Genomic DNA, 25,079 nt, shown 5'->3' with positions numbered 1-25,079 from the left:
TAATTTACTTAACCATTCTCTTTTTGTAAGATGTTTATATTGTTTTAGTCTTTTGGTACTATACATAATGCTGCAGTGAACATTCTAGTACATACATTTATTTGCATCTCTAATTATTTCCGTAGGATAAATTCTGCAACTGTATTTATTGGATCAAAGGATAGTGAACACTGACATTTTTTTGGCTGTGTCACCAGTTTGTTTTCCAAAAAAAGTTATGGCGTTTCCACTTCATTGCAGTAAGGTCAACACTTAATAAGTTCTCTTTTTATTATTGACGCTTTTTTTTTTTTTTAGGTGAAAGTTTATATAGAATTCTGGTAATAAGCTATTCTTTCATAACTAATGAAATTGTACTTTCCATACCCTTTAGTTTTTGGCTAATTGTAGCACTTTTGTCATTTACCTATTTGTATTATATACTGAGTTTAAAAATATGGTGTTTGCATTAACATTTATTTTTGAGATATATTTTTATATTATGGATTTTTATATTTTTCCAAAATGTTCTTTTCCTTTTAATGTTCTTCATCTTTTTATTTATGCCTTATAATTTTCTCTAAGACTTAGATTTTTTCTACCCAACACATATTTTTTCTTATAATTGCTTTATAGTTTCTTCCTTTTCTTTCTTTTTCTCATACTCTTCTATTTCCTTTTTCTCTTCTTTTTTTAAAAAAATATTTAACACTCATTTTTATTTCAATGTATGGTGTGAGACAAAGTTTCAGCTTGATTGTTAAAAATATAAGCAACTTCTGATTCCAGAATTATTTACTGAATAATACTTAGACTATTAATTTAAAATGTTTTAGTGTACACTAAATGTTAATCTAACATTTAGTTATTCTAAGGCTTGTTTCTGTGCTTCCTGTTCTGTTTCACAGACAGGCAGTATTATATAGTTGTTATGTGCTTGGAGTCTGGTATTTTTTACTGCAAGGCGTATGGCCTTGGACCTAAGTCATCATTTTCTCATTCGAAAGTGGATATGATTATGGAACTATCTAACGGAGATGCTGTGTGTGTGTGTGGGCGGAGGCAGAATGAGAATTATATAAAGGGGTGACCATTTATATCAGTTTGTTAGGGACAATCTTGGTTTTATACCTGTTGTTCAAGAATCCTGTGTACCTTAGCATTTATCTCAGATTTTTTATTTTATAATTAGGTATTATTATAAGTAGATCTTTATATACTGTTTCTACTTGTAATGTGTGAGATGCCTGTGTAGTGATCTCTGAAAGATGACCAGCAATAATCCCTTTTTATTCTCCTAACCCTTTCTAGGCACCCATCATATTAACACCTCTGTTTCAAGCAATGTGTGCTCCTGGGTGAGCGACTAGGGGCCAGTAACTCCATCTGGTTGGTAGAGGTCAAGGGAATTATGGTAAAATTCAGGTTAGTTTACATGAAATATATGGGAAATAGACTCTGAGGAATCATGTTGCAGATTGTAAGGAAGTGGTCTGTTCTTGCCGTAGTGAGTTTTATTTTTTTTTTTAAATTTATTAAATGGTGTAAATCTACAATTATTTGTTTTTGATATTTGGTAAAATAAAAAACATATTTTGTAATAAACGCTTTTGGCAACAATGAGCTTTAAAAAACTAGATCTTGTTTAATGAAATATTACATGACTGTTTTTCTGTTTTTAAGAAAGTTGACTATGAGCATTTACTCCCATAAAATGTTTTTGACATTTACCATTCACTGGGGGCCATAGTAAAAGTCATTGAATTTAGAAAAATCAGGAGATCTGTTTGCTGAAGAAATACTGTATCTTTTTCAAAGTTAGTAGTTTTTTTTTTTAGGAAAACTGTGCCCCCACACAGCTGCGTTTATATTGTACTCTGTGAAACATGACTTTTCATGTAGATCAAATGACTGTTTTAAATTAATTTCACTCATGTTGCAGTCCACATTTTCTTTAGCACATACATAAAGTGAATTGATAACTGTTAATATTGTATACAGAATTTCTTTATGAAAAGTGAATGATAGCAGTTTCATATCAATGTCATTAGATGCTTCAGGTAGAAAATCAGTTAAGGTAATTCCAATAATAATTTGATTCTCCCTCCCCCCATCTAATTCATGGACTCAACATAAAGCTCTGGGAATTTCTTTCTATTGAAGGTAAAACATCTAACATTGTTATAGATGACATTATAAATTTTGTGAAAAGGTTTTTGACATTTAAGATGAAATTGTTTTTGCAGTGATATAAATGTGCATTTTGGTGGAGAACATATTGTGGTAAGAACTCTTCTCATTAGATAAAGAAACCTAAGAAACAGATATCTACCTGAGTGTGATTATGGTGAACACATATTTCATAATCATGTCCAAACTGAAATATCTGTTGAATAGAAGCTGTAGATACCAACACTTATAAATATTTTTATTATACACAGAAAACCAAATTACAGAAGCTTTGTGTTGAGGCTAATATTGGACATAAACAAATACTTCAGCTATCAATTAGATTTTAGACTAGTTTCAGACTTTGAGACAGTATTTTGCAAATCAATATAAGCATTCCATGATGGTATTAAACTTTTGTGAATGAGTGCTCTAGCTTTTACTTTCATTTTGTTTAAAATTAATTGGAAATATTAATAACTCAAAGAAAGAAATGTATACATACACACAGCAATTATTGGGGAAAAATGATTTCAAATAGAACATTATAATTTTATCCTCGTAAAGTCAAGGGAATAATTGAACTAATTAAATAATGGGATCTCAAAAAGTAAACAAGTTTAATTTTGAAATCCTATAGCCACACTTTGTGGTATTTCTTTAATGAGAGATGGAGCATCTATTTTAAATCATGTAATGTGAGTTCTGTACAGAAAATAAATGAAATTGATAAGGCGTGCAATTTTACAGTATCTAAATTGGGCCAAAAATTCCAAGGAATTATAAAACCCATTTATTTATTTAATGAGTTTTGTTTTGTAAAAATATTCGTCAAGAAGGGTACTCAGAATAGAGCTAAAAAGATGGCCCATGAAGTTTTTGGACTAAAATATTTACATATTTCAATACAAAGTAATAAAATTAAGAATATCCTCAATTTAGTGGAATTTGCTATAGCTAACAAGTACTTTAGCACCTGATACTTATATTTGAAGGTATCAGAAATTCATATTTAGTAATCATAAAATACAACTTTGAAAAATATTACAGAACATTTTTATGAAAATAATAAAAATATTAAGACCAACATTTTTGCTAACATTCTTCCAGAAACTTACTGATGATGTGGTAAAAGCAACAGTTACAGCCAAGAAACTGAGTAAAGTACAGGAGCATCTAAGAAAATTATTCTGTTTATGTTATAGTTAATTTCAAAAGAATCTAAGTATGATAAATTAGTTGGTAACTAAATATAAAACATTTGGCATATAGTAAGCACTCATGCTGTCATAACTATCATCAATACTATTGTATTTTTATTAATTTTTCTGCCTAGTTCTTTGCTATTTACATGCTGTTTTAATTATTAGGACTTAATAATATATTTAATATTAAATATTTTATAACCCTTTTTACTTAAATTTTTTTCATTTGCTATTTTTTGTTTTTTAAACCCCTTTTAATTTTTTTTGTTAACATTATTTCCTTTTACATTTTGATTGAAATTCAAAATGTTTCCTCAGAAGAATCTATTTCTGTCCATCCGGGAAAGTTTAATTATCCTTTTATTAAGGTATTCTTTTCTGTTTCTTACAAAAATTTTGCAGTTATATACCTGTACCTGGAAAAGACATAACCCTTTCTATAAATTTACTGATGATTTTTGTTATGTAGATAATTCTATATTTTCGTGTATTTATATTTGATCACCGTGTTGAACTCTCATTAAGGCTTATGCTTTTATTGTTGTTATAGTTCAAAAAACAAAGAACATTTAATATCTCAGAGATAACAATATTATCTCATTTTTCCATATTTTTTTCCTGCTTTATTGCATTGGTTTTGCTTGCAGAACAATGATCAATAATAGTGGTGGTAATAATTAGTTCTTTGTGTTGTTCTCTTTTGAGCTAAATTTATTTCTCTCCAGGGCAGGATTTTGTCTTATTTCTTTATCTCTGTGGATTCTTTACACAAAGATAGGTATTTAGTAATGCATGAGCCACCTACATAGGATTGGCAGTGGCTCCCTCGGTATCTGAGCTCCCACTTTGGGGAAGTTAAAACCTTGGAGTTGCTTTGATATAGAGGGTGCAGTTTTAATACACTCACACAAAGGAAGTAAAGTCACAAGATTTATTACTTACAGATCCCCAAAATTGGGATGGAGTGGGAGAGAAGTGAGCCAGTGAAAGGGCACACCTCCCTCTGAGGTCACCTGTGAGCAGGAGATAGAGCAGAGTAGCAAGCACCTGTTATTACATGGTGATTGAGATGGAGGTCACTAACTTTTCAAGGGTTCAGTGGTAAGTGGTTACTTCAAAAAGTGCCCTAGGAGAAAGCAAAGCTAGAACTTAGGGCAAGAATCCTAAGATCAGGTCCTATCTAAATGCACACACTTTGGATATGAGCAGGGTTGTCACACTGTACGATGCTAGGCAGCGACTCAGAATAGCTGCTTTCTCATCACAGTCAGAAATGTATATATTGAATGTAAACTCTAACTGAGGAATCTGGAAACATGCATGTGAATTGTGGCCGTAACCTTTGTCATCTGTCTGTCCAGGCCATTGCCACATTACTTTGTTTTTTGTTATGCTTCTAAGGTTTTCTTTTGATCAGGGAAATACCATTCACCAAAGAGGAAAATAATTCACTGTGGCCTACGCTTGTATTTGAGTAATCCCAGAAGTATTTTTGGGGAAAGATAGTTGTATATTGTGTTCAGAATCAATAAATAAAAATATCCTATAATTTATGTCATTTTGTTTTATAGCACACTTTACTCTTATAAATATCTTGAGATTTTATAGAATGTTTTTGTGGATAGAGCCTGATAGTTTTAGGCTGTACCAATTGTTTCCTTTAGAAAAATTTATATTTACTCCTTTGAGAGTTTAAAATATGTATACCAAACTCAACACTCAAACTATTCATTTCAGGCATTTTTCTTCTCAATCTCATTCTGAAGTGCATCAATATTAGTGAAAACGGCTTTCTCAATGTTTGTTGGTAATATTTTTGAAATGAGCATGAGTTTCTGTGTTTCTAGTTATATAATTTGTCTCGAGAAAAATCCAACACTCTGAAGTCTGGGAGGAAACACTGACAGTGGTGGTGGTTCATCGTGTCTGTTCAGGAGCGGCAAAGGCAGTGCATTCTCTTTGAGGGGGGCGGTTCTTGAAGATACTGCCAGCTGCTTTTACTTCAGCTGTGTGCTTTACAGTGGTAAAAACACAGTGAATATGGATAGCTAGACAAATGTTCCTCTTTACCTGGTCCCCCAATGTGTGAGCTGCTGTCTGAGACCGATCGTTACAGTCTGAACTAAAAATCCAACCAAGATGGATTAATGAAAATGGAGTCTTTGTTTCCATAAGTGAGATACTTATGGGTTTATAGAAAAAGAATCTATTTTCCTCTCTTCCTAATAGTTTTTTTTCCCCTACAAATGAAGTTGCCTGTGCACTTTTAGGCACATGTTTTTATGGTTTTGCTTTTTATTCATGAATATTAATTTATTTAAAAATATATTTAATGATACTCAATAGAATCTGTGCCCAGCATGTTCTAATTGTTTTATAAATATTAACTCATGTAATTTATTTATCCCTCTACCATGAATCAGGAGGTAAGTACTGCTGATAGCCTCACTTTACAGATGTGCAAACTGAGGCACAGAGTGGTCAAGTCATTTATTAGCTCAAGGTCAAACAACTAGTAAGTGAAGTGGATAGGATTCAACCCAGTCTTGTTCAAGGGTTTGTGCTCTAAATCAGTGTGATTTATAATAATTTTATTTCGATGGGGGTTGGGTAGTAGGGATTAGGGAGAGCTAAGGCTCTGTATTGGACCCCTTTCACTGATACTATCACTGATATTAATGATGTGGCTACTTCTGAAGAATAAGCTGTGTTAAAGGCTAGAGGTGGGAGGATGAGGCAGGATCATTCTTGCTTTTGATTTATTTATGCTATATTGTTTGAAACATTTTTATAAAATGAACCTGTATTATATTTATAGTATGGTTTTAAAAATAAAAGTTGTCTTTAAAAAAGATACATGTTTAGCTTCAAACTTTAGAACGATATGTACTAAATAGAAGCATAAAAAATTTAAAAGTTAACAGCATTTTGTAGGGGGATACACCTTTCAGACTTGGGGTATTCTGTAATATGGTTTACCATTTCTTCCATCTCAAAGAGCTTTCAGCAAGTTTCAGTTCATCTAAAGTTTAAAAGTTATAGTCAAAATTGAGAAGCAGTTTTATTCCTGTTATTATAGCTAACCTGTGAAATAAAATATTCTGGATATGGATTATTAAAATGTATTTGTTTTAGAATCTAACAAAATGTGTTTTTAGTTATCTCAGAAGTTAGAAATGAGAGAAAATAACAGTGATTGAGTTGTTGCCATGGAGGAAACACTAGGTAGGAGAGAAGGATACTTAATTTTATCATTCTTTCAGTTGTTAGCTATAAGTAGTAAAAGGTAGTATGTTGCTAAATGTCGAATTGCATCATATGTAATATAGTCAGTGCATAAATCTCATGAAGTTAAAATTAACTTTGAAAATCCAATATGTAACTAACTTGTGAACCCCTAGCAGCTAAAAGTAAAAAATTAACTCCTTTGGTTAATACATCTTTGAGGCAGTATGTTTAGTTGTTTAACTTGTCTGGGTTTGAATTGCAGCCCTGCTTTTTACCAACTGTCTGACCTTGGATATGTTACTTAAACACTCTGCCTTAATTTCTAAATCTGTAGAGTGGGATGATTTACCTCATTAGGTTCTTGTTTTGATTAAACGAGTCAATACAAATAAAACACTTAGGACTTTTAACCTACCAAGTGCTGAGTAAATAATTAGTGATTATTGTTAAGTACTAGCCTTGTCTTTTCTTTCTTTCTTTCTTTCTTTTTTTTTTTTTTTTTGAAGTTTATCTCATTTCTTAGGGAGCATTAAAGGCCAATTCTAGTTTGAGGAAAGTAAGGAATATTAATATAGAAGAAGGAATAAATACAAGAGAGAATTGGCACAGGGGACAGGTACACACAGTTGAATTACTGTGGCCTCTTTAGTGATGCTGTTTGGGAGAAAAATAATTTTATGTTCTCAATATGAAGTTGTGTGTATGTGTGTGTACTTTAAATTAGAGGTGGGATCTTAGGCATTGTTATTCAGCCTTCACTCACATGAGCCTTTAATAGGGCCAGTTTTTTAAAGTAACCACACTAATAGTGGTGATCAGTGGTTTAGAGTCATCTGCAAGTCACCCACGTTGTCAAATATGTGTCTGCACATGGGTGTGTCTTCCATGCTGGAATTTACATCTCTTTAAGACAAAGACTGATGTGCCATTGAGAGGCCCCAACAGAAGAGGAAATGTGGAGTTGCCTCATCTTCTCTCCCTGTTCACTTTTCCAGGCTGCCCTTTGGCCTCTTATGAAATTGGCTGTTTGTACCGGCCCCTCCCCTGGAACCTGTATGTCAGTTTGGTTTAAGAGGCCTTTTCTGATTTGAAGAAGAAACCTTAGACCTTTTCTTCCAGCTAGTATAGATGTACACAAAAGGGCCTCAAACCTGTGTCTCCAAAAGACCTTGTAAAAATAGGAGGTGGTGATGACCACCAAAGGTTGAAAGATCCATCAGCTGTCCTCTCTCTCTGGACCTTGCTGGAATGTGCAGGCTTAAAGGGTTGCTACTGATAACCAACCAACCAGATATTTGGTTGAAGTGGATGTTGAGTAATTGTGTCCAGAAATAATTCTCCGCAAGAACTTTTGTGTCTTTAATTCACATTCATCTCTGCCTCAAGCCCGAAGAGCAGCAACTTGCTTTTTGATGTTGCAGAAGGAAGAAAATACGTGTGTTGCCCCTTAATTGTGGCTCTGAGTGGCCCTTCCTTGGTGGAACCCAGAGCCATTTAAAAGGATGTTGACCTGGGTGCACTGAACCACAACTGCCCATGGAGTCTGGGCCTTACCCTCGCCCTGCCCCAGCCATGTACCTGGTAAGGCCTGAAATATTTGTCTACCTGCCAGCCTCTCCTTTCCACAAATAAAGAGCGTTTTCATTGGGTTTCCACAAACCTGCTCTCCAACCCTGTGCCGTGTGTGCCTTGAGCAGGTTGTTGGAGGCTGTACTAGTCGTATTTTGGCTGGCAGATTTGGAATCTTCACCGTGTCAAAATGCAGGGGGATAAGGGTAAAAATCAAAACTGCCTGAGAGAGGAATGTTGCTTAATCCGAACTGTTTTAGAAACTTGTAATTTTTAGTTTATGTAAAGCCCAGATATATTGAATTCCCCTTGAACCTTTTTGTCTTTGATAAGAGTTATATTTCCTAAAACTGACAGCAAAGACCAGTTTTGTTGGAATTCAGCCCTAAGTGTTTATTTCTAGATTTCGTAATTTGTTTTGTCTTCGTGGCAAGCGATTTCATTCCTTAGCCCCTCTCCCTTTCTCGCCCTCTTCCTCCATGGGGCAGCCTCTTGGCCTCTCTTTCTCTTTTCTTTCTTTTCTTCCTTCCTTATTTCCTCTTCTCCTGAACTCATAATGAAAATGGATTCTGAAATTTTATTTTCAGCTGAAAGCTAAAAGAGTGAGCCAGCCCTTGGCTTCATTAGTGCCCGGGTAGACCTCGCAGGATAGATTACCATTACTGAATCACTGCCTGTGTTGAGTGGGCTACAGCGACCAACCAGGCAGCTTCCTGACTGTTGCTGTCCAGGAGCCTCTTAGAAATGAGCTCGGCAGCTTCTATTCCCTGAGTGAGCAGGGAGTGACATTGGTTCTAGTGCTCTTCTTTCAGCGTGGCACTGGGGGTGCACTTCGCTGCCTCATGGTGTCCAATCAACACCATGTAGGTGGTCAGGTAACTTGCACCTGTGCTAGAGTGTTAACTTACATTTTGCTGGGTGGACTATTTTCAATGTCAGGGGCCGAAGTCATAGAAGAGGTGTGTGTGTGAGTGATTAGGGAAAAGGTCCACTGTCCAACATTAAGTCTCTTTAAAGAGACTTTATGAAGAACCACATAGAATTTGTAACTCAATCACAAAATTAGTACTATTAAGGACTTGAAAATAGCTCTTCAGGTTTGTAGGTCATACCTTTCTAAGCTTAGTTAATGAGCAAATCTTTATTCTTTGCAAGGTTAGCCAGGTGTATTTGGCTAATGTTAACTTTAGTCTTGGCTGCTCAGCCCTCTTGCTAATGGAGCCAAAGTGGGAGTGTCTCATGGTCCAGGTACCTTCCCTTTCTTTCCTGGCCACCGACCGCTAACCCTAGCCAGCTGGCTTGTGGATGTCTGCACGTGGGTGTTGGAGTGGGGGAAGAAGTTATGCAAGGTGCTTTGTGGATGAGCACAAATTCCTAACCACTCCTGGGGAAAACCCTCACACACATACTCTACAGATCAGGGGTCAGTTGCATTGTCTTCAGTTCTGAAAGACAATAGTGTTGATTAACATTAACTAGAAAATGCTGATGGTGGCTAAAATTTTGGACTTTTGCCAGGACATGTGCAACATTTAGAGTGATTTAGGGAAATCTGTGCCATGGTTCATTGGTAGAAGAGCTTAGGAGGAATAAAACCGTGGAAACCAACAAGGAAAGAATAATGACTTTTAAATATGCAGCAATGAAAGTGGACATGGCGGTAGCTTAAAAATATGTTTTCTAGGAATGCACTATTTTCCAAAATGTTAGGATGAATGAAATCATGTTTGGGTTGTAGGTCCTTTAAACTTTTAACTCTTGGTTCCTACCTAAGAGTAGTCAAAATGATGGGCTACATAAGTTACCATTGTATTATAGTTATTAAGGAATTGCATATTAAATAGAAACCTTGCAGTTACTGGAAACTCTTTTCGGTTTTAAACATATGCTGAGGAACGTATAATGTTCTAGAAGACAAATATTTGCATAAGGCAGTTTAGTCCTTCAACATGTATATTTTTAAAAACAAATAAAAACCCTAGCAATATCTACCCTAAGTATAATTTGCAAAGTAAAATGAAAGTGACTTTGAAATCCTGTGTAACTTAGATTCTTTTATTTTCATAGGAAGGATTCACATTTTGTGATGATAAATGTGCAATAAAGAGCTGTTAGGAAAACCATTATTTTGCTTAGATTTGGAGAATTCTAGCACTGCCTTTTATTATATACCCCTCTTTTCCAAGAAAAGAAAATTAGGCCCAGAGAAATTGTGACTTGCCCAAGGCCACACGGTTAGAGCGTGGCAGAGCTTTGGCAAAACTCAGTTCTCCTGACCCTCAGGCCAGTGATATTTCTATGACAGCATGCTGATTTTATTGTGCGTGTGTACGTGCATGCATGCATGCCTGTTTTTGTGGGTCCACGTGTATGTGTGTGAATAAAATAACTATTTTGCTTTATTTTAACAAACCGATAAGCAACTTGGAAATATTTTCTTTCTCATACATTCAAGGAGCAAATTCAGCCTACTACTTTATAGTCCTAACATATTTTGATATATCTAGACATAGAAGTGATTTAGTCTTTGCCTTGTAAGCTGTTTAGAGCAAGGTAGATTACAGTCAGCTGAACCTGGGTGGAAAAAAAACAAATTTCTGTTATCTTTCTTGTCTATCATCAGTCCCTTGAAAATAACTATTGCTGGAATTTCACTTAAACATGTGGTGACTTACAAATGTTGCGGTTTATAAAATTTATAACAATTTGGTCGTACCTTCTTTTCCTCTCCTCCTTTATGATTGTATTTTGCCTGTTGTAATGTACCAGCTGTACATTGTAATGTAACGGCCGACTGCATTATCCTTAGAAAGACCGCCCCACTTAGGAGGTTGAGTGGTCTTTAATTTGCTTTAGGCTTCGAAAGCTTATTCAGCCTTTTCTTCTCAGGTGTAGAAGGAAAGAGAGTCACAGGTTTGGGTTTTGTATACATGTATTCTCACCATTAGCATCACTGCAAATACTCTCATTTCTCCTTTTTTTTTTTTTTTTGGTTAGACAACCTGTGTCCACTTGTAGTATTCCCATGTCTTTTCTTTCCTGCTTTTTCCTTTTTTTGTTTCAATTTTTTTCTTTGGTTTCTTTCGATTTCTTCACTTTTCTTTCCTATGTTTTTTAGGAAAGTCAAGGCTGAAATATGTAGTCGTCACCATGTGATTGCAATTTCTAAAAGATATAAATTGTTATTTGTATCTTTTAATTATATCTTATTCATTTCTAAGTCGTTTAGGAAAAATCAAGGCTGAAATATATAAGTGACCAGTGTTAAAGAGACACAAACATATATGCACGTGCGTATGTATACACACAGTATGTAGTAAATAAGATCAGTACAATATATCCAAAAGAGAACCGCTTCAAACACATGGGTTTTTATCACCTTCTATCTTTATGTAGTGTTTGTTGTAAGGTTTCCGGCACTTTCTTTGTTAGTCATGTTGAAGCAGTTGAGCAAACCATAAAGAGCTGATGCAGTTTGCTCCAGGTGTAGAATTAGGGGGACATGGGTGGGAAGCACTCAGGTGTTTCATGGGCCTGCTCACCTACTTGGTTCTGAGTCAGAGATGGGGATGTCAACTCTAGGACAAGCCTTTTCTGGCCATGTTTGCCATCATGGTCAGCTGTGAGCCACATAGATATCTCTTGTCACACACACACTTGAATCTGAGCTCTTTAAGGGCACTACTGCACATTACAGCTTTGCACTGAGGCTCAGCCTGGCTGGGTGGCTAACTACGGCTTGGTGTTGATCACGTTTGGGATGACGAGGACACTTGGAGGACATGGAGAAACCAGGCAGCAGGAGTCGCCACTGTTCACAGCTAGAGATCAGTGCCTATATCGCCCTGATCCTCCTCAATCCTTTTCAAGTGGAAATTTTGCAAGTCTACTTCTTCAGCATGCGTAGTACAATTTGGCTGACAGCAGTTTCTGGCAAAAGAAATAACCAAATTATTATTCAGTCATGGGTTTTTAACAGCCGCAAAGCAAGTGGATGTTAACTAAATGATGCAATTTATTCCCTTCCCTCTTATTGCCAGCTTGCCTATTACAGAATGACTGCCAGTTTTCAATAAGTGGTACCCAGATGGTATTCGCATGCCGCCCACTTGGTTACAGAGCCGAAGCGGGGAATAACTCGGCAGACACTACAAGCTGTGGGTCAATTGAGGGGGAATGCCTGTTGCTTCACAGTTTTGCATATGTAAATCTGTTAATGTTATGTCAGTATTGTGCGGGCTAAACACAAGCATTGCCTTTCTCTGGGGGCCCAGCTGAACTTGGACCACATCCCAGTTATACCGAGGCTCGGAGAGCGAAGCTGCAGTTTGAGGATGCTGCACAGCCTGCTTCCCTCCACTCCTGCCTCGACGCTCTTGTGTTATCTGCAGCCCGAGTTGGATGCAGGAAGGGTCTGCCATAGGCTGACTCCATAATAGGACAGGCAGGCCCAGTTTTATAAGGTTGGATGCGGAGGGTGGAGGAGTGCGAGTGTGTGTCTATTTTTAGGCCAGCCTTCAAGACAGTTCCTTTGGCCCAGGCTGCGCCTGCCTGCCTCGCTCACACTCTCCTCTGTGTGTCTGCCACACTTCTGCTCTCCATTTCATCAACTGCAGATGTGGCACACAGCCGTCTTAGAAAAGTCATGAACTGTGTCGTCTGCACAGCTTAACAGCCAACATCTGCTGCAGCAGGCTGAAGGGAGAGGCAGGGAAATAATTTTTGGGAATGCATTCAAGTGCCTCGACTTAGCCTCTTCTTTGGCCTGTGCAGACAATTATTTTATACTAATTGCATCAAGATAGCAGCTATAAAAACTAGATTTCAATCGTCCTCCCCCTTCTTGTGAAGTTGCAGTTACAAAGGGTAGTCCATTTTTCTTTTTATTGTGGTTTATTTCTTGTTCTCAAAAGCTTATTACATTGGGTGCAAACAACAACAAAAATGCTATAAAAAGGCAAGAATCATAATATGCTTAAGAGCTCAAAAGACCTATGGTGTTGGTTTAACCAATGAAAATATTCCTGTAGGTATTGTAAAATTTATGTGCCATATGAAAAACATTAAGGGTGTTGTTTTTTCATGGAGGAAAATGTTCATTGAGCCATTTTGTAAATTATTTTAATGCTGCATTTCAGCTTAAACCTCATGATTTTGATATACAAACTAGTCTAACGTTTTCTACACAGACCCTGGCTTTTCTTAAATTTTATATATGGGAAAGCCTGTGTTTGTATTGGACCTTCTGGTTTCTTTCATATTGAAAATCCGTCTTGCGTGGCCCAGTGCCATGTGGTGAAGGACTAGTTTGATGGGAGTCAAACCTTGTGTTGACTTTTGAATTCTAAAAACTAGGCAAGACTGTGTTAATAATAAATATCTGGAAGTTTGTTTGTTTGTTTGTTAGTTTGTTTTTACACAGAAGTCATTTGACCACAGTAAGAATACCATCTCCGCAGTATGGACTTTTGAATGCACTGATCTGTTCTCAACTTTTCATCCGCTTGTAGTAGAGGCAACATTATGTTTAGTTTTCGACTCTTAATTTTTTTTTTTTTTAAATTCTCTCAGAGTAAATTTTGGTTAATTACACATTCCAGCATCTCTGATTCTCTCGAAAGATTTGTTTCTGTGACATTTTGCAGTATCTGTTGTGCAGCTAGAGTAGCATGCTTCTCTCCTCACATTTCAAGTCTCTACACTGTGTTCTGAAGAGCCAGATGGAAGTATGCAGATTGTTTTTATCTTTTGTCCTTCACACTGTAACCTGATCTCCAGCATATCTAGACATCTAACAGAAAATTTACTATGTGAAAGCAAGGAAATGATTTAGAATATGGACCAGCCAGGGGAGAAAGGGCTCAAGATGCACTTTGTCAAAGCCAGTCTTTCTACCCAACCCCCATCCCTTTCTATTTTCTTTACTTAAGCAATGGTTTTCTGATCAAGGGTACCTCTAGATATGCCCAAATACTCTTCTTCTCTCTTAACCTGGGCAGCAAACTATAATTGACCAATGGGTTTGATAAAAGTATATGAGCTGCTGAGGCGCGCACAGATGAAGGTGTCAATGGGTGCAAAGAAAGTTGATTGCTTACTAATTGAAAGCTTAGAAGAAGAGTGAATTGGTTGACTTGTAGAATTTGCCATGGCCTTGTAGATTAGGGACGGACAAGTAAGAGGACAAGGGACACTTCCAAAGTTACATACCAAGTTGGAGATAAATCCAGGACTCAAACCCAGCACTGTTCCATTGGCTGCAGGTAACAGCATAATCTCAGGCTTCATGACATGCGTGGTTTTAATGGCAAAATATTTGCAGCTTAAAAAAAAATGGATTTCATACTCCTTTAACTTGTTAGCTTGGAAAGAGTAATGACAGTTTTCTCTTTCCAAAGTTTGATTTGTATTTAGAATCAAATTAGTAATTAATATGAGGGTATTAGAATTGGTAACTATACCAGGGTATTAGATATTTGCTATACTTGTAAGTGTATACAGTATGTGCTTATATGTGTATTTATACACACCGCCCATAGTGTGTATATTTTGGAGTTAGGGGAATTGGGTTTAAATAGCAGCTATGGGTTTGGGAGATAAGAAGCCTTGGGTAAGGTATCCTAACATCTGTAGGTCTCTGTTCTCTCTGTTTTAAAATGATGACAGTAATAGTACCTGCCTCAAGATTGTCAGAAGTTAATGAGATTAAGTACCTGAGACACTTAGCATGGTGCCAACACAACACATCGTATGCTTATCCTTAGTGAATGTTTCTTATTTAAATTGATTATCCCTGATCTTTGAAAACAAAGGAAAGGTAAAGTAGTGTTAAATACTCTATTTAGCCATGAGTTCAACTTTTCCTTCTGTAGAGTAGATTGGTGCATGCTTTACCCTCCCTCTCCCTCCTCTCGCCTCCTTTGCCTGCCCAGCACCGTCTGCAGCATTCCTTGTTTTACCTTTGGGTGTCATTCATTGTGTACATCATTGTCAAGAGAACCAGTGCTGTTCGTGAGATGCTCAGTGCTTCCTCCGCTATTTATCCTTATTTTCTTCCTTGTCTGGTGACATTTTCTTCAACTCTTTAGCTGGAAAAACTAAAGAGGAGCTTGTCAACTGGTGGGGAGTACTCACCAAACTTTATTCTTGCATGAAAATATTTTGCCTCATTATAGCAGTAATAGCTGCAATCCATACCATTAGAACAAACCTATGGCTTGAAGAAACTAATACTTATAGGCATATTTCTTGCTTAAAATAGATGATACAGATTAAATACTTTTTGCTAGTATTGAGAACTATATTCATTCAACAGATGTTTCTTGAGTGCCTACCATGTGCTAGGTGTATAAGATAAGCAAGACAGATACTGTGCCAGCCCTCAAGGAGCTTAAAGTCTGGCATGAATCTTGGCACATTATATCTCCTTGAAATCCAGCTTTTTTTTTTTTTTTTTTTTAACCTTTGTTTTCTCTTAGGCTTTGGTCCTTCTTTCTTGCGCACTCACTCACTGATTCTCTACAATTCCAAGTTAAAATTAGTTACACTAATAAAAATGATGTTAAACAGTCCTATTTATAGTAGCATCAAAAATTACTTAGGAATAAATTTAATTAAAGAGACAGAGAATTTGTACGTTGAAACTAAAAACCACTGTTGGAAGAAATTCAAGAATACCTGAATAAGTGGAAAGATAGTCTGTGTTGAAGACTAAAAGAATTGATATTGTTGTGACATCAGTACTTGCCAAATTGAGCTACTGATTCAAAACAATATTTGTCAAAATTTCAGTGGCTTCTTTTTAGAAATTAACAATTTGATTCTGAAAGCCATATAGAAATTCAAGTTGTCTAGAATAGTCAAGACACTTTTGAAATAAAAAGTGTGAGGACTCATACTTTCTGATTTTAAAACCTGCTAGAAAGCTAAAAGAATTAAAGTATGGTAAGAATAAGGATAGACATATAGAGCAGTGGAATAGAATTGGGAGTCCAGAAGTAAATCTTTACATTTATGAAAATCAACAAGGGTGCCAAGCCAGTTTAATGGGGGAAAAAACAGTATTTTCAGCAAATGGTATAGGGTCAACAGTATATCCATATGCAAAAGAATGAAGTTGGAGCCCTCCTTCGTAACATGTACATGAAATATCTAATAGAAGAAATCATAAAAGTGCATCTTCACGACCCTGGGTTAGGCCATAATTTTTTAGATATGACACCAAAGACATAAGCAACAAAGAAAAAAATAGATAAATTGGACTTCATCAAGATTAAAAGCTCTTATGCTTCAAAGGATACTATCAAGAAATTGAAAAGACAGCGCACAGAACAGGAGAAAATGTTTACAAATTGTATATGTAGTAAGGTTCTAGTATCCAGTATATGTAAAAAACTCTTACAACTTGATAATGAAAAGACAGCTAACCCAATTAAAAGATGTACAAAAGATATATATAGATGTTTTCCCAAAGAAGATATACAAATAGCCAATAAGCAGGTGGAAAGATGCTCAACATCATTAGTCATTGGGAAAATGAAAATCCAAATCACAATGAGATTGCACTTTGGACCCATTTCAATAGCTGTAATAAAGAAGAGAATAATACGTGTTGGTGAAGATGTTGAAACATTGGAACCCTTGTAAGTTGCTGGTATGAGTGTAAAATGATTCAGCCATTCTAGAAAACAGTTTGGAAGTTCCTCAAAAGGTTAAACAGTTACCATTTGACCCGCAATTCTTCTCCTCCAAGAGAAATGAAATCATGCCTACACAAAATCATGTACATCAGTGTTCGTAGGAAAATTATTCATAATAGCCAAAAAGTGGAAACAACCCAAAGATCCATGAAACTAACTGATGAGTAAATAAAATTTGCTCTGGATATACAGTGGCACAGTATTCAGTCATAAGAAGAATTGAAGTACTGATACATGCTACAACATGGAAGAACCTTGAAAATATTGTGCTAACTGAAAGAAGCCAGACACAAAACGCCACATATTGTATAATCCCATTTATATGAAATGTCCAGAATTGGCAAATCCATGGAAACAGAAATTAGATTAGTGGTTGTCTGCCGCTGGGGAGAGGCAGGAATGGGGAGCGACTGCTAATGGCACCAGAGTTTCTTTTTGAGATGTTAAGAATGTTCTAAATTTAGATTATGATGGTTTCACAACTCAGAATATACAAATATACAAAAAATCATTTAATTGTACAATTTAAAAAGGCGAAGTTTATGGTTATGTGAATTATATCTAAAAAAAACAATTTCAATATTTCTCTGAATTTCCTTACTTACAAAGTGAGGCACAGCTGACAATTATCGAAGACTTTCTATCAGCAAATGTTTCTGTAAAGGGCCAGATAGGAAATATTTTAGGCTTTGCAGACTGTACTGTCTCTGAGCCTTCTCAGTTCTGCTGTTGCAGCGTGAAAGTAGCCATAAACAAAATGTAAATGAATGGGTGTGGCTGTGTTCCATGCAACTTTATTTACAGACACCGTAATGTCATTTTTATATAATTTTCATGTGTTACTTAAATATTTTTATTTTCCCCAACCGTATAAGAATGTAAAAATCATTCATGGCTTACAGACTATAAAAAGCAGGTGGTCAGAAGGATTTCGACATTGGGCTGGTAGTTTGCTGACCTTGTGCCGCTGCCATACTAAAAGCTTTAGAAGAATTTTAACGGACTTGTGAGGGAGGTATTTTTGTCCCAATTTCACAGATAAATCAGTTGAGAGTTTCAGAGGCTGAAGCAAGCAAGTCACACAAGTCTGGGTCTTGACTCCCTTTGGTTCCAGAACCCATACACTTAAAGTGCTGTGCACCATCTTCCCGCCTGACCCAGCCTGCTCAGAAGAGGCAGTTCAGACCCTTCTAGCTGTGCCGATCACTTCAGCCTTCTCTAACTGCCTCGTCCCTCCGGCCTGCTGTCGGGGGTCTTGCGTCCTCTGGTCATTTGGCAATGGCTGCTGCTGTTATTCTTTCTTATGCTCTTTTCCATATTGCTAAGCCAGTACCACACTGAGCCTCAGGAAAAAAAATCCACCACCTTGCTTCCCTTTTAGACTTTTCTTGTGACTCACTTCTGGGAAGGCTCCCTTTTGACCTTAAGTCCAGCTGGAACTGAGTCCGCCTTGCTGGCTGCTGTGCTCTCCCCTTGTCATCTGTCTTTTGGCAGGCTGGTTGGCTGTTCACCATTTAAACCCTCTGCAGTGACTATTTTTTAGAGGCTCTTTGTTTAATTTAGTGCCCAGAACTTGGTTAGGACTTCAGGGCAGTTAAAACACTACTGGTGCCTTCCGTTTAGAGGTCTCTGTCTTGCTCAGCCAAAGTGCTGTGCTTACCTTTCCCTGTCTGCATCTCACATCCTTGGACCCTTCCCACATAGTTCCTTCATGGCTCAGGCGGGCAAGTGGCAGAGGCTGTGGGGAGGTAAGTCACTTTTCTTATCTCTGCACGACCATCACACTTACTGTTATATACTTGTGCTGCTATTGGGGAAAATGGGACGTTGTATGTAATGCATCTCCTCCTGCTCCGTCTGTTATTCCCATAGACAAACCATCACGATGAATTTGTATTATGACACGTCAAGAATGTGTTAAATGGGACTGTTGAACCTTTCCCACAGAATGGCAGCAAGTTGTTATGCCTCTGCTAGGATCCAGTTCATTTCTCAAATGCCTATGCTTTGTATGTGAGGATTTTCCTTTGGAAGTTATGTTTTCTGTGCACTTATAAGATGGAGCAAGAGCTCAAAAAAAAAAGAATAAATAAAAGGAAGAAGAAAGAAGAGAGTTTAGAGGGGCTTAAGTGATGAATGTAAGCTCTTTACTTGTGACTCATAATGTGGTTGAGAAAAGAGTCCTTCTGAATTCATTACTGTTTCCATTCCAAGTAGTTTGGATTGTGTTAAGTACAAAAATTCAGTGCATTCAAAGACTCAGTACTTGCCTAGGGCAACTGGTATGAAGTTGAAGACACTGACCATCTCAGCAGTTGGATAAGGGATGGTAACGGTAGGTGTGTAGCATTCTTCAGCAATTCTTGGGTCACAAGTGAATTATTGAGAGTCCAGAAACTTTCCTTCCTTGCCCTAAATATTTTAAAAATAATAGTTGGAGAGATTGGTTATAAGGAACAGAGGAAAAGAGATATTTGTCAGAATAACTTAGAGTTGGGTCATGGAATATTTGGGGAAAATTGGAAATTGGAATCCTTTAGGAAACAAGGCACTTTGTCTCTGTGTGTCACTCTCGTTGTGTTCAGTTGTGTCTTGGCTGTGCATTATTTTTCTTTCCCTGCAGACTGTCTCGAGATTTTGCAAATAGTCCATCATCACTGGCCCAAAAGGGTCATCCTTGGTCCCTAAGACTTTAAGGATAAGAATTCTGTCTCGTGTATGTCTGTATACTTAGTGTTTTTGCTAGGAGTCTTGGTACCTCAGGTAGCTAACAGACAAGCCAAAGAGAGAGAGGAGGGGAGGCATGGTGGTTATTAAAAACTTAAGAAAGGTAACCCTGGGCTGCAGCCTTATCTCTGAAGGGAGAAGAATCAGGAAGTAGAATCATCAGGAACCCTGTCCTGTCATTTCTTGTCTCTGTTTCTCACTGTACATCTGCTTTGCACTGTCCTCTCTGCCAACTCACTCTCTGCTTCTCAGACCACGACCTCCTGGTCTTGAGTTCTCAGTGGACCTGCTCTGTTCTCATCTAGAGAAATTGCAGCTTACCTGGAGGTTAGGTTTTGAAGTCGGCATGTCAGGTGAAAATTGCTTATAGTTAAAATTTCTTTTACAAGCCCTAAAAATCACTGGTAAGTGAGGAGAGATACTCGCAGTCTGTGGAGCATGTGGGAACAGAGACCTAAGGATCATAAGGAAATGTCAGATTTTCAGCTCCTTTTGCTCAAGGGCATTTGCTTGTAATTTGCACTATTAATAAACATGCTTTCTTTCCCCCTGCTCCTCCTCCAAGCACTGGTTGTTGCCTTTTTATTAAGCTGGGTTACAATGTGATTTCACTGTATCTCAGTCCAAGTTCATCGAGGGGAAGCATTTAAATCATCTGATTGGTCCAGCTTGGGTCATGTGCCTGTCCCTAGCCTAGTCAGCTCTGGCCCAGCGTTGTTGGCTACTTTCAGAAAATGGTCATACTTTTAATTACAGCTTGAGCCCTTGTCCCTCATCTCCCCCCTCCGCCCCGCCCCCCTTCCCCTGCACACACATACGCCCTAGAAAAATGACAGTTGCAGACTTGTCTCTGGCTCTGGTGGGACCATGAACACAGTAGTTGTTCAAATGCAGCTTCCTTGACCCATCCCACAGTTGTTATGTCTGCTACTCTAGAGGTAGAGCCTAGGAGTGGCATTTTTAATTAAGCAAACCAGATGATGAATCTTACACTAAATTTTGAGAACTACTGCCTTTAAGAGAAAGCTGTAGGGCTGTTTCAACTACCTTTAGAGTAAAGCTTTCTAATTCTAGAGATAAATAATCATTTTCTTTTTGAAATGATTATTATTTATTCACATGACAGGGTTAGGACTTCTCTGTTCATTATGGGTTACATTCCGTTTTAAGCAAGGTGAGTTCTAAATGAGAAATTTGGGGTTCTGTTATTATTTTTCATAAATCTTGACACTCTCTGGAGCATCTCCATGTTAGCTGAAGACTTCCATTATTCATTAAAAAATAAGAAGACTGAGTTGAAAATTTGTGTGGATGTCGTTTTGCATATCTTCCCAACCCGTGCTATTGTCCCTTAAAAAAACATTTAAAAAATCATTTTGCCAAATCAAAGAGTTGAGAAGGGGGGTGGATTTTGAAAGTGCTCATAGAAATACGTACCTTTAGAATATATCTTGCCTAATTAACAGTTGTGAAATATTGAAACAATGTATTTCAATTTCATATTATGAAAATTGAAAATATTTTGTTTACAGTTGAGTTCTCACTGGCTGCTGTACAAGTATTAAAACTGGTATGATAACTTTAACTCATTGTAGATTCTAAACTCTCTATTTCTGGTTATACAAGCAAAATGTATAGCCGGGTTCCTATGCTTTGATTTGAATTGTTTAGATATGACTCATTTTTGTTTTCTTCAAGGATGAAATATGTATATGTACATCTTATCCTCTCCCTCAGAAATTTGTGCTTAAAAAACACATCCTGAGTTATTGCTAGATACTTGGTCGGAGTGGCCAGCATAAACTTAGTTGTTGCTTGAGGCACTTTCTGTTCTCTGTGTGGAAGAGAAGGGCGGGGCAGGTGGGAACTAGGATAAGAAGCTTCCCTTTACTTTTCCTGTCAGCTTCAGTAAAGGAAAAAAAAAGTGCCCCACCTTCTTTTCATCTCCTCTCTCCACACAGTGGGGTATGGATTGGGAGGAGATTTTGGCACTCGTAAGAGTTTTAATAAGCAGTTACTTTTGTAGATGTACTTTTAGATTTCCTACCTTAAGAAAACTCTGACACCAAATTAATTTCTTTGAAAATCCTTCCTCTAGGACCTGTTTGCCAACAGTTTTAGTTGAAAAATGAAGGTTAGTTGATAGGCATTCAGGGAGTGATTTGGTTGTGGGACCATCAGGTTTTCTGGTGTTTTGAGTAGCTGCATTAGTAGTTTCTTTACTGTGCCTGATGGGTGTGGGGAGAAAGCCTTGCAAAAGAGGGGGAAAAAGGCAGCTGCCTATAAATTCTATGGGATCCTGTAGGACCTGAGACTTCATAAAAGTAAACAAATAAAAAGGAAGGTAGAAGTGAGCATGTGGAATCATATACATGAGTCTCTTTTTGTATAATCCGAAATACTAGATATACAAAGTACATAGTTAGGTCATGTGTCCTCCGTTGACCTACATAATAGAGTCGTATAAATTATTGAGTCTAGAGGACACCGTGGTTGAAGGATCTGTCCACCTACACATGTGTACATTCTCAGTTAAGCCCTTTCTCTGTGGGTGTCGAGTTGTTGGCCTGTCCCAAACACTTTTGGCTTGGAGATTGTTACCTTTACTTCACAGATCTGATTAATCAGTTCCCTCCTAAATGATCACATTAGAAATAACCCTGCAGTTAGGGAAGCAAAAGAGAACAGAAAGATTGTCCTGAGAACATGGACTGTCATGTACTCTCTTTCCTAACAAGGCACTTCTTCCTCCCTCCCTCCCTTTTTATCTTTCCTTTGCCTTTTTCTTCCTCACTTCCTTCCTCCCTCTCCCCCTTTAACCCCATCCTCTCCCCTCTCCCCTCTCCCTCTCTCTCATTTATTTATTTATTTATTTATTTATTTATTTATTTATTTATTTATTTATTTAGCTGGCCAACAGTCTCTCAAGCAGACCTCCCCTGTTTAATCCAAGGTGGAGTGGAAATGTATTGTTCTGAGCCATTTCCTGTTGAGGAGTCCAGTTTCTTCCCTTAGAAAAATAGTAGTTCTCAGCTCTAACTAGAACCAGGCAGGTAGCTCTGAGTGGCTTCTTGCTGAGAGCTGCAGGCCAAGCAGCTTCCTGGGCTGGTAGTTAAGAGGCAGGCCCTTCCCAGGTGACCTTGGGAAGCCATAGCTTTGTAAATCCTACCTCCTCAGGATCCAAGAATTGAATCATAAGCCTGGGTTTGAATTGCTATCTTCTGCTTTATCTGGGCATTGCTCTGAGCTCTGGCCCCGGAAGAAATTATATTTATTTATGTCTGTCCCTCTTCAGAGGTAGAGATAGTGGAAATAAAGAACAAAGGTTTCATTCACACCTGAACTTAGAGTTAAGTATAAGGAAGTGAAGAACAAGTTTCAGTTGTGCTGTTTAAATTGCGCTGTAGGAAAGTCTTGGTTAAAAGTCACAATCTGTTTCTACGGTGGGGGTCTACTTTGGGAGAAGAATGGCAAAATGAGGATAAGTTAGCTCAGCCCTTTTCCCTTCATGTATGGTGTGCTTTTCTTGAACGCTCGATCCACCCTTACATATACAGCAAGGAATCACAGGGCTCTGGCTTCAAATCCTAATCCTGCTAACAGAGCATATTTTAGCTAAATTGCTTCATCTTAGTTTTCCTCTTGTAAAATTAGAATAATTAATACACCTGCCTTGTATGATTGTCACGATAATTAAATGAGACAGTGCTTATAAAGGGTTTAGCACAGTATGTGCAGCATAGTACAGATTTTGTGGGAAATTACCTTGTAAAATAATGGCCTCTGGTCTGACAGTTCCCCTTCAGATTGGGAGTTTGATGAGGTTTTCCAGAGGGACAAAAGAGACTTGTGTAAGATAACATCCACATTTGTACTTTCTTTCCATCTTTGTTTTAAATATAAATGGGAAGATGTTGTTTCGGCTAATATGTGCATGAAATGTTGACGGGTGGGTACTAACAGGCTCTGTTAAATTAAGAATGAAAACCTTAACTTGATTCTCTAAACAGTTTCTGTAAAGTCACCTCAGCATACAACCCAAATCATTAGGCTGAGAGCAAGGAGAGCTGATTTTCAAACCGGGCTGATTGATGGAATCTGATGTTGGGAGGTGGTTTTTTTTTTTTTTTTTTTATTGGTCACTGAAAAGCCTCCTGTATTAAAATCTAAGTTATGTCTTATAACTATACTTGAGGCAAAGTTTCACCTTATATGGTATTCTCTTTCAAAACCAGGAATGTTTCTTGGCTTAGCATTACTTGTAGTTAAATATTTCACAGTCATCATTTGTTGAAGATACTTAACACTTGAAGACTTTCTTAGAAAGTAGTCTATAAAGAGCCCTCCTTTGTCTTCTTTCACACCTAACCCCCAACCTTCAGGCAAAAATTTTGACTTTTTAAATTCTGTGACATTATCCATTCCTATTTCTTTTGAGTAAGCTCTCATAAATACACATGTTTTGTATGTCTGCTTACTGTATTCCTCTTATTCAGGTAGTCAGTCCCCTTATAATTTTGTTTGTTCAGTTTAAGTGTTTCTTCATATTGTACTCTCTACATAAATCAGAGTAAATGAGTCTGAGTCACTAACTTCAAATTAATCTGTGACCTCTGTTTTCCCTAGCAATATTGGAGTGGAATGCCAGTAGTCCACATACTTTGATATTGTGAATAATTTTTGAGGACATTAGAAGGTCAAACATTATTTATTATTTCTCTGAGTTTGCTTGATGGCAATCAAAGCTCTGTAGAAGTCAATCAAGTCTCTTGATAATTCTGTTTAGGTGGTATATAATTAGGCATTTAAAATTAGTTAAGTGTCTGTTTTGCTATGCATTTCACATTCTCTTTGGGAAAGCATGTTTACCAGATGACTTTGGGGACATCTTTTACTTCATCTTTTTCTTTTCCCCTGAGCTGAGAGTTTGAAAGTTAGGGAATTCTTTCTACTTGTATTACCTGTTTGTCAGCAATTTACTAGAGTTGTTTTTATTTAACACTCTACAGGTGCTGGGAGGTATAAGTACAAACTTGTTTTTATAAAGAAAACAAAAAGAAACCACAATAGTGCCTGCATTGTTGGGGATCTACATTTTTAGATGTATATATTTTTTTAATCTATGCACAAAGTCCATTTGCTTTTTTTCTTTTATCTAGCATCTCAGTGTCCTAAAAACACCATGATATTTCTCTTTGAATGACCCAAACTTTGTATCTTTATGGCAGAATTGCCATCGGTAAACTAAGAAAGGTGAGATAGTGGGCAAATAAACACAGCAAATAATAATTTAAAAGGAAACAAATTTATTTTAAATCAAAGTGTAGGTAGTACAGGATGAGCAGTTTAAAAGTCAGGATAATTTTTGAGTCTTAAACAACAGGTTTCCCCTTGCCATTCCATTTTGGATCTTTTGTTAAAGAATGACCTACCATTATGCAAGCATTTTTTTTTCTGTTTGTTTTCCCCTGTTGTATATTGTCCTTTCATGGAAAAAAAAAAA

General features: G+C 37.1%; 1 protein-coding gene and 1 long non-coding RNA gene across 3 annotated transcripts in view; one reads left to right on the top strand and one right to left on the bottom strand.

Annotated features, from left to right (window-relative positions):
• The window catches only part of LOC105306092, a 209,966-nt gene that overhangs the window by 24,860 nt on the left and 160,027 nt on the right, over positions 1–25,079 (top strand). Inside the window, exon 4 of the mRNA XM_023523837.1 lies at positions 1,291–1,337. Coding sequence (XP_023379605.1) covers positions 1,291–1,337 — 47 coding nt within the window. The remainder of the gene's footprint in view (positions 1–1,290; positions 1,338–25,079) is intronic.
• LOC111732035 lies at positions 8,044–18,598 on the bottom strand. 2 transcript variants are annotated; one of them, XR_002777402.1, is made up of 4 exons: positions 18,510–18,598; positions 15,110–15,247; positions 14,361–14,472; positions 8,044–12,080 (listed from the first exon to the last, which is right to left on the bottom strand). It is a non-coding gene; the product is annotated as an uncharacterized LOC111732035 (long non-coding RNA). The 2 variants fall into 2 exon arrangements; XR_002777401.1 differs by lacking the exon at positions 18,510–18,598 and having other exon boundaries at positions 15,110–17,485.

The sequence above is a fragment of the Pteropus vampyrus genome, unplaced genomic scaffold (assembly GCF_000151845.1).
Source record: "Pteropus vampyrus isolate Shadow unplaced genomic scaffold, Pvam_2.0 Scaffold420, whole genome shotgun sequence".
Classification (NCBI taxonomy): domain Eukaryota; kingdom Metazoa; phylum Chordata; class Mammalia; order Chiroptera; family Pteropodidae; genus Pteropus; species Pteropus vampyrus.
This window is presented reverse-complemented; position numbering and strand designations above follow the sequence as displayed.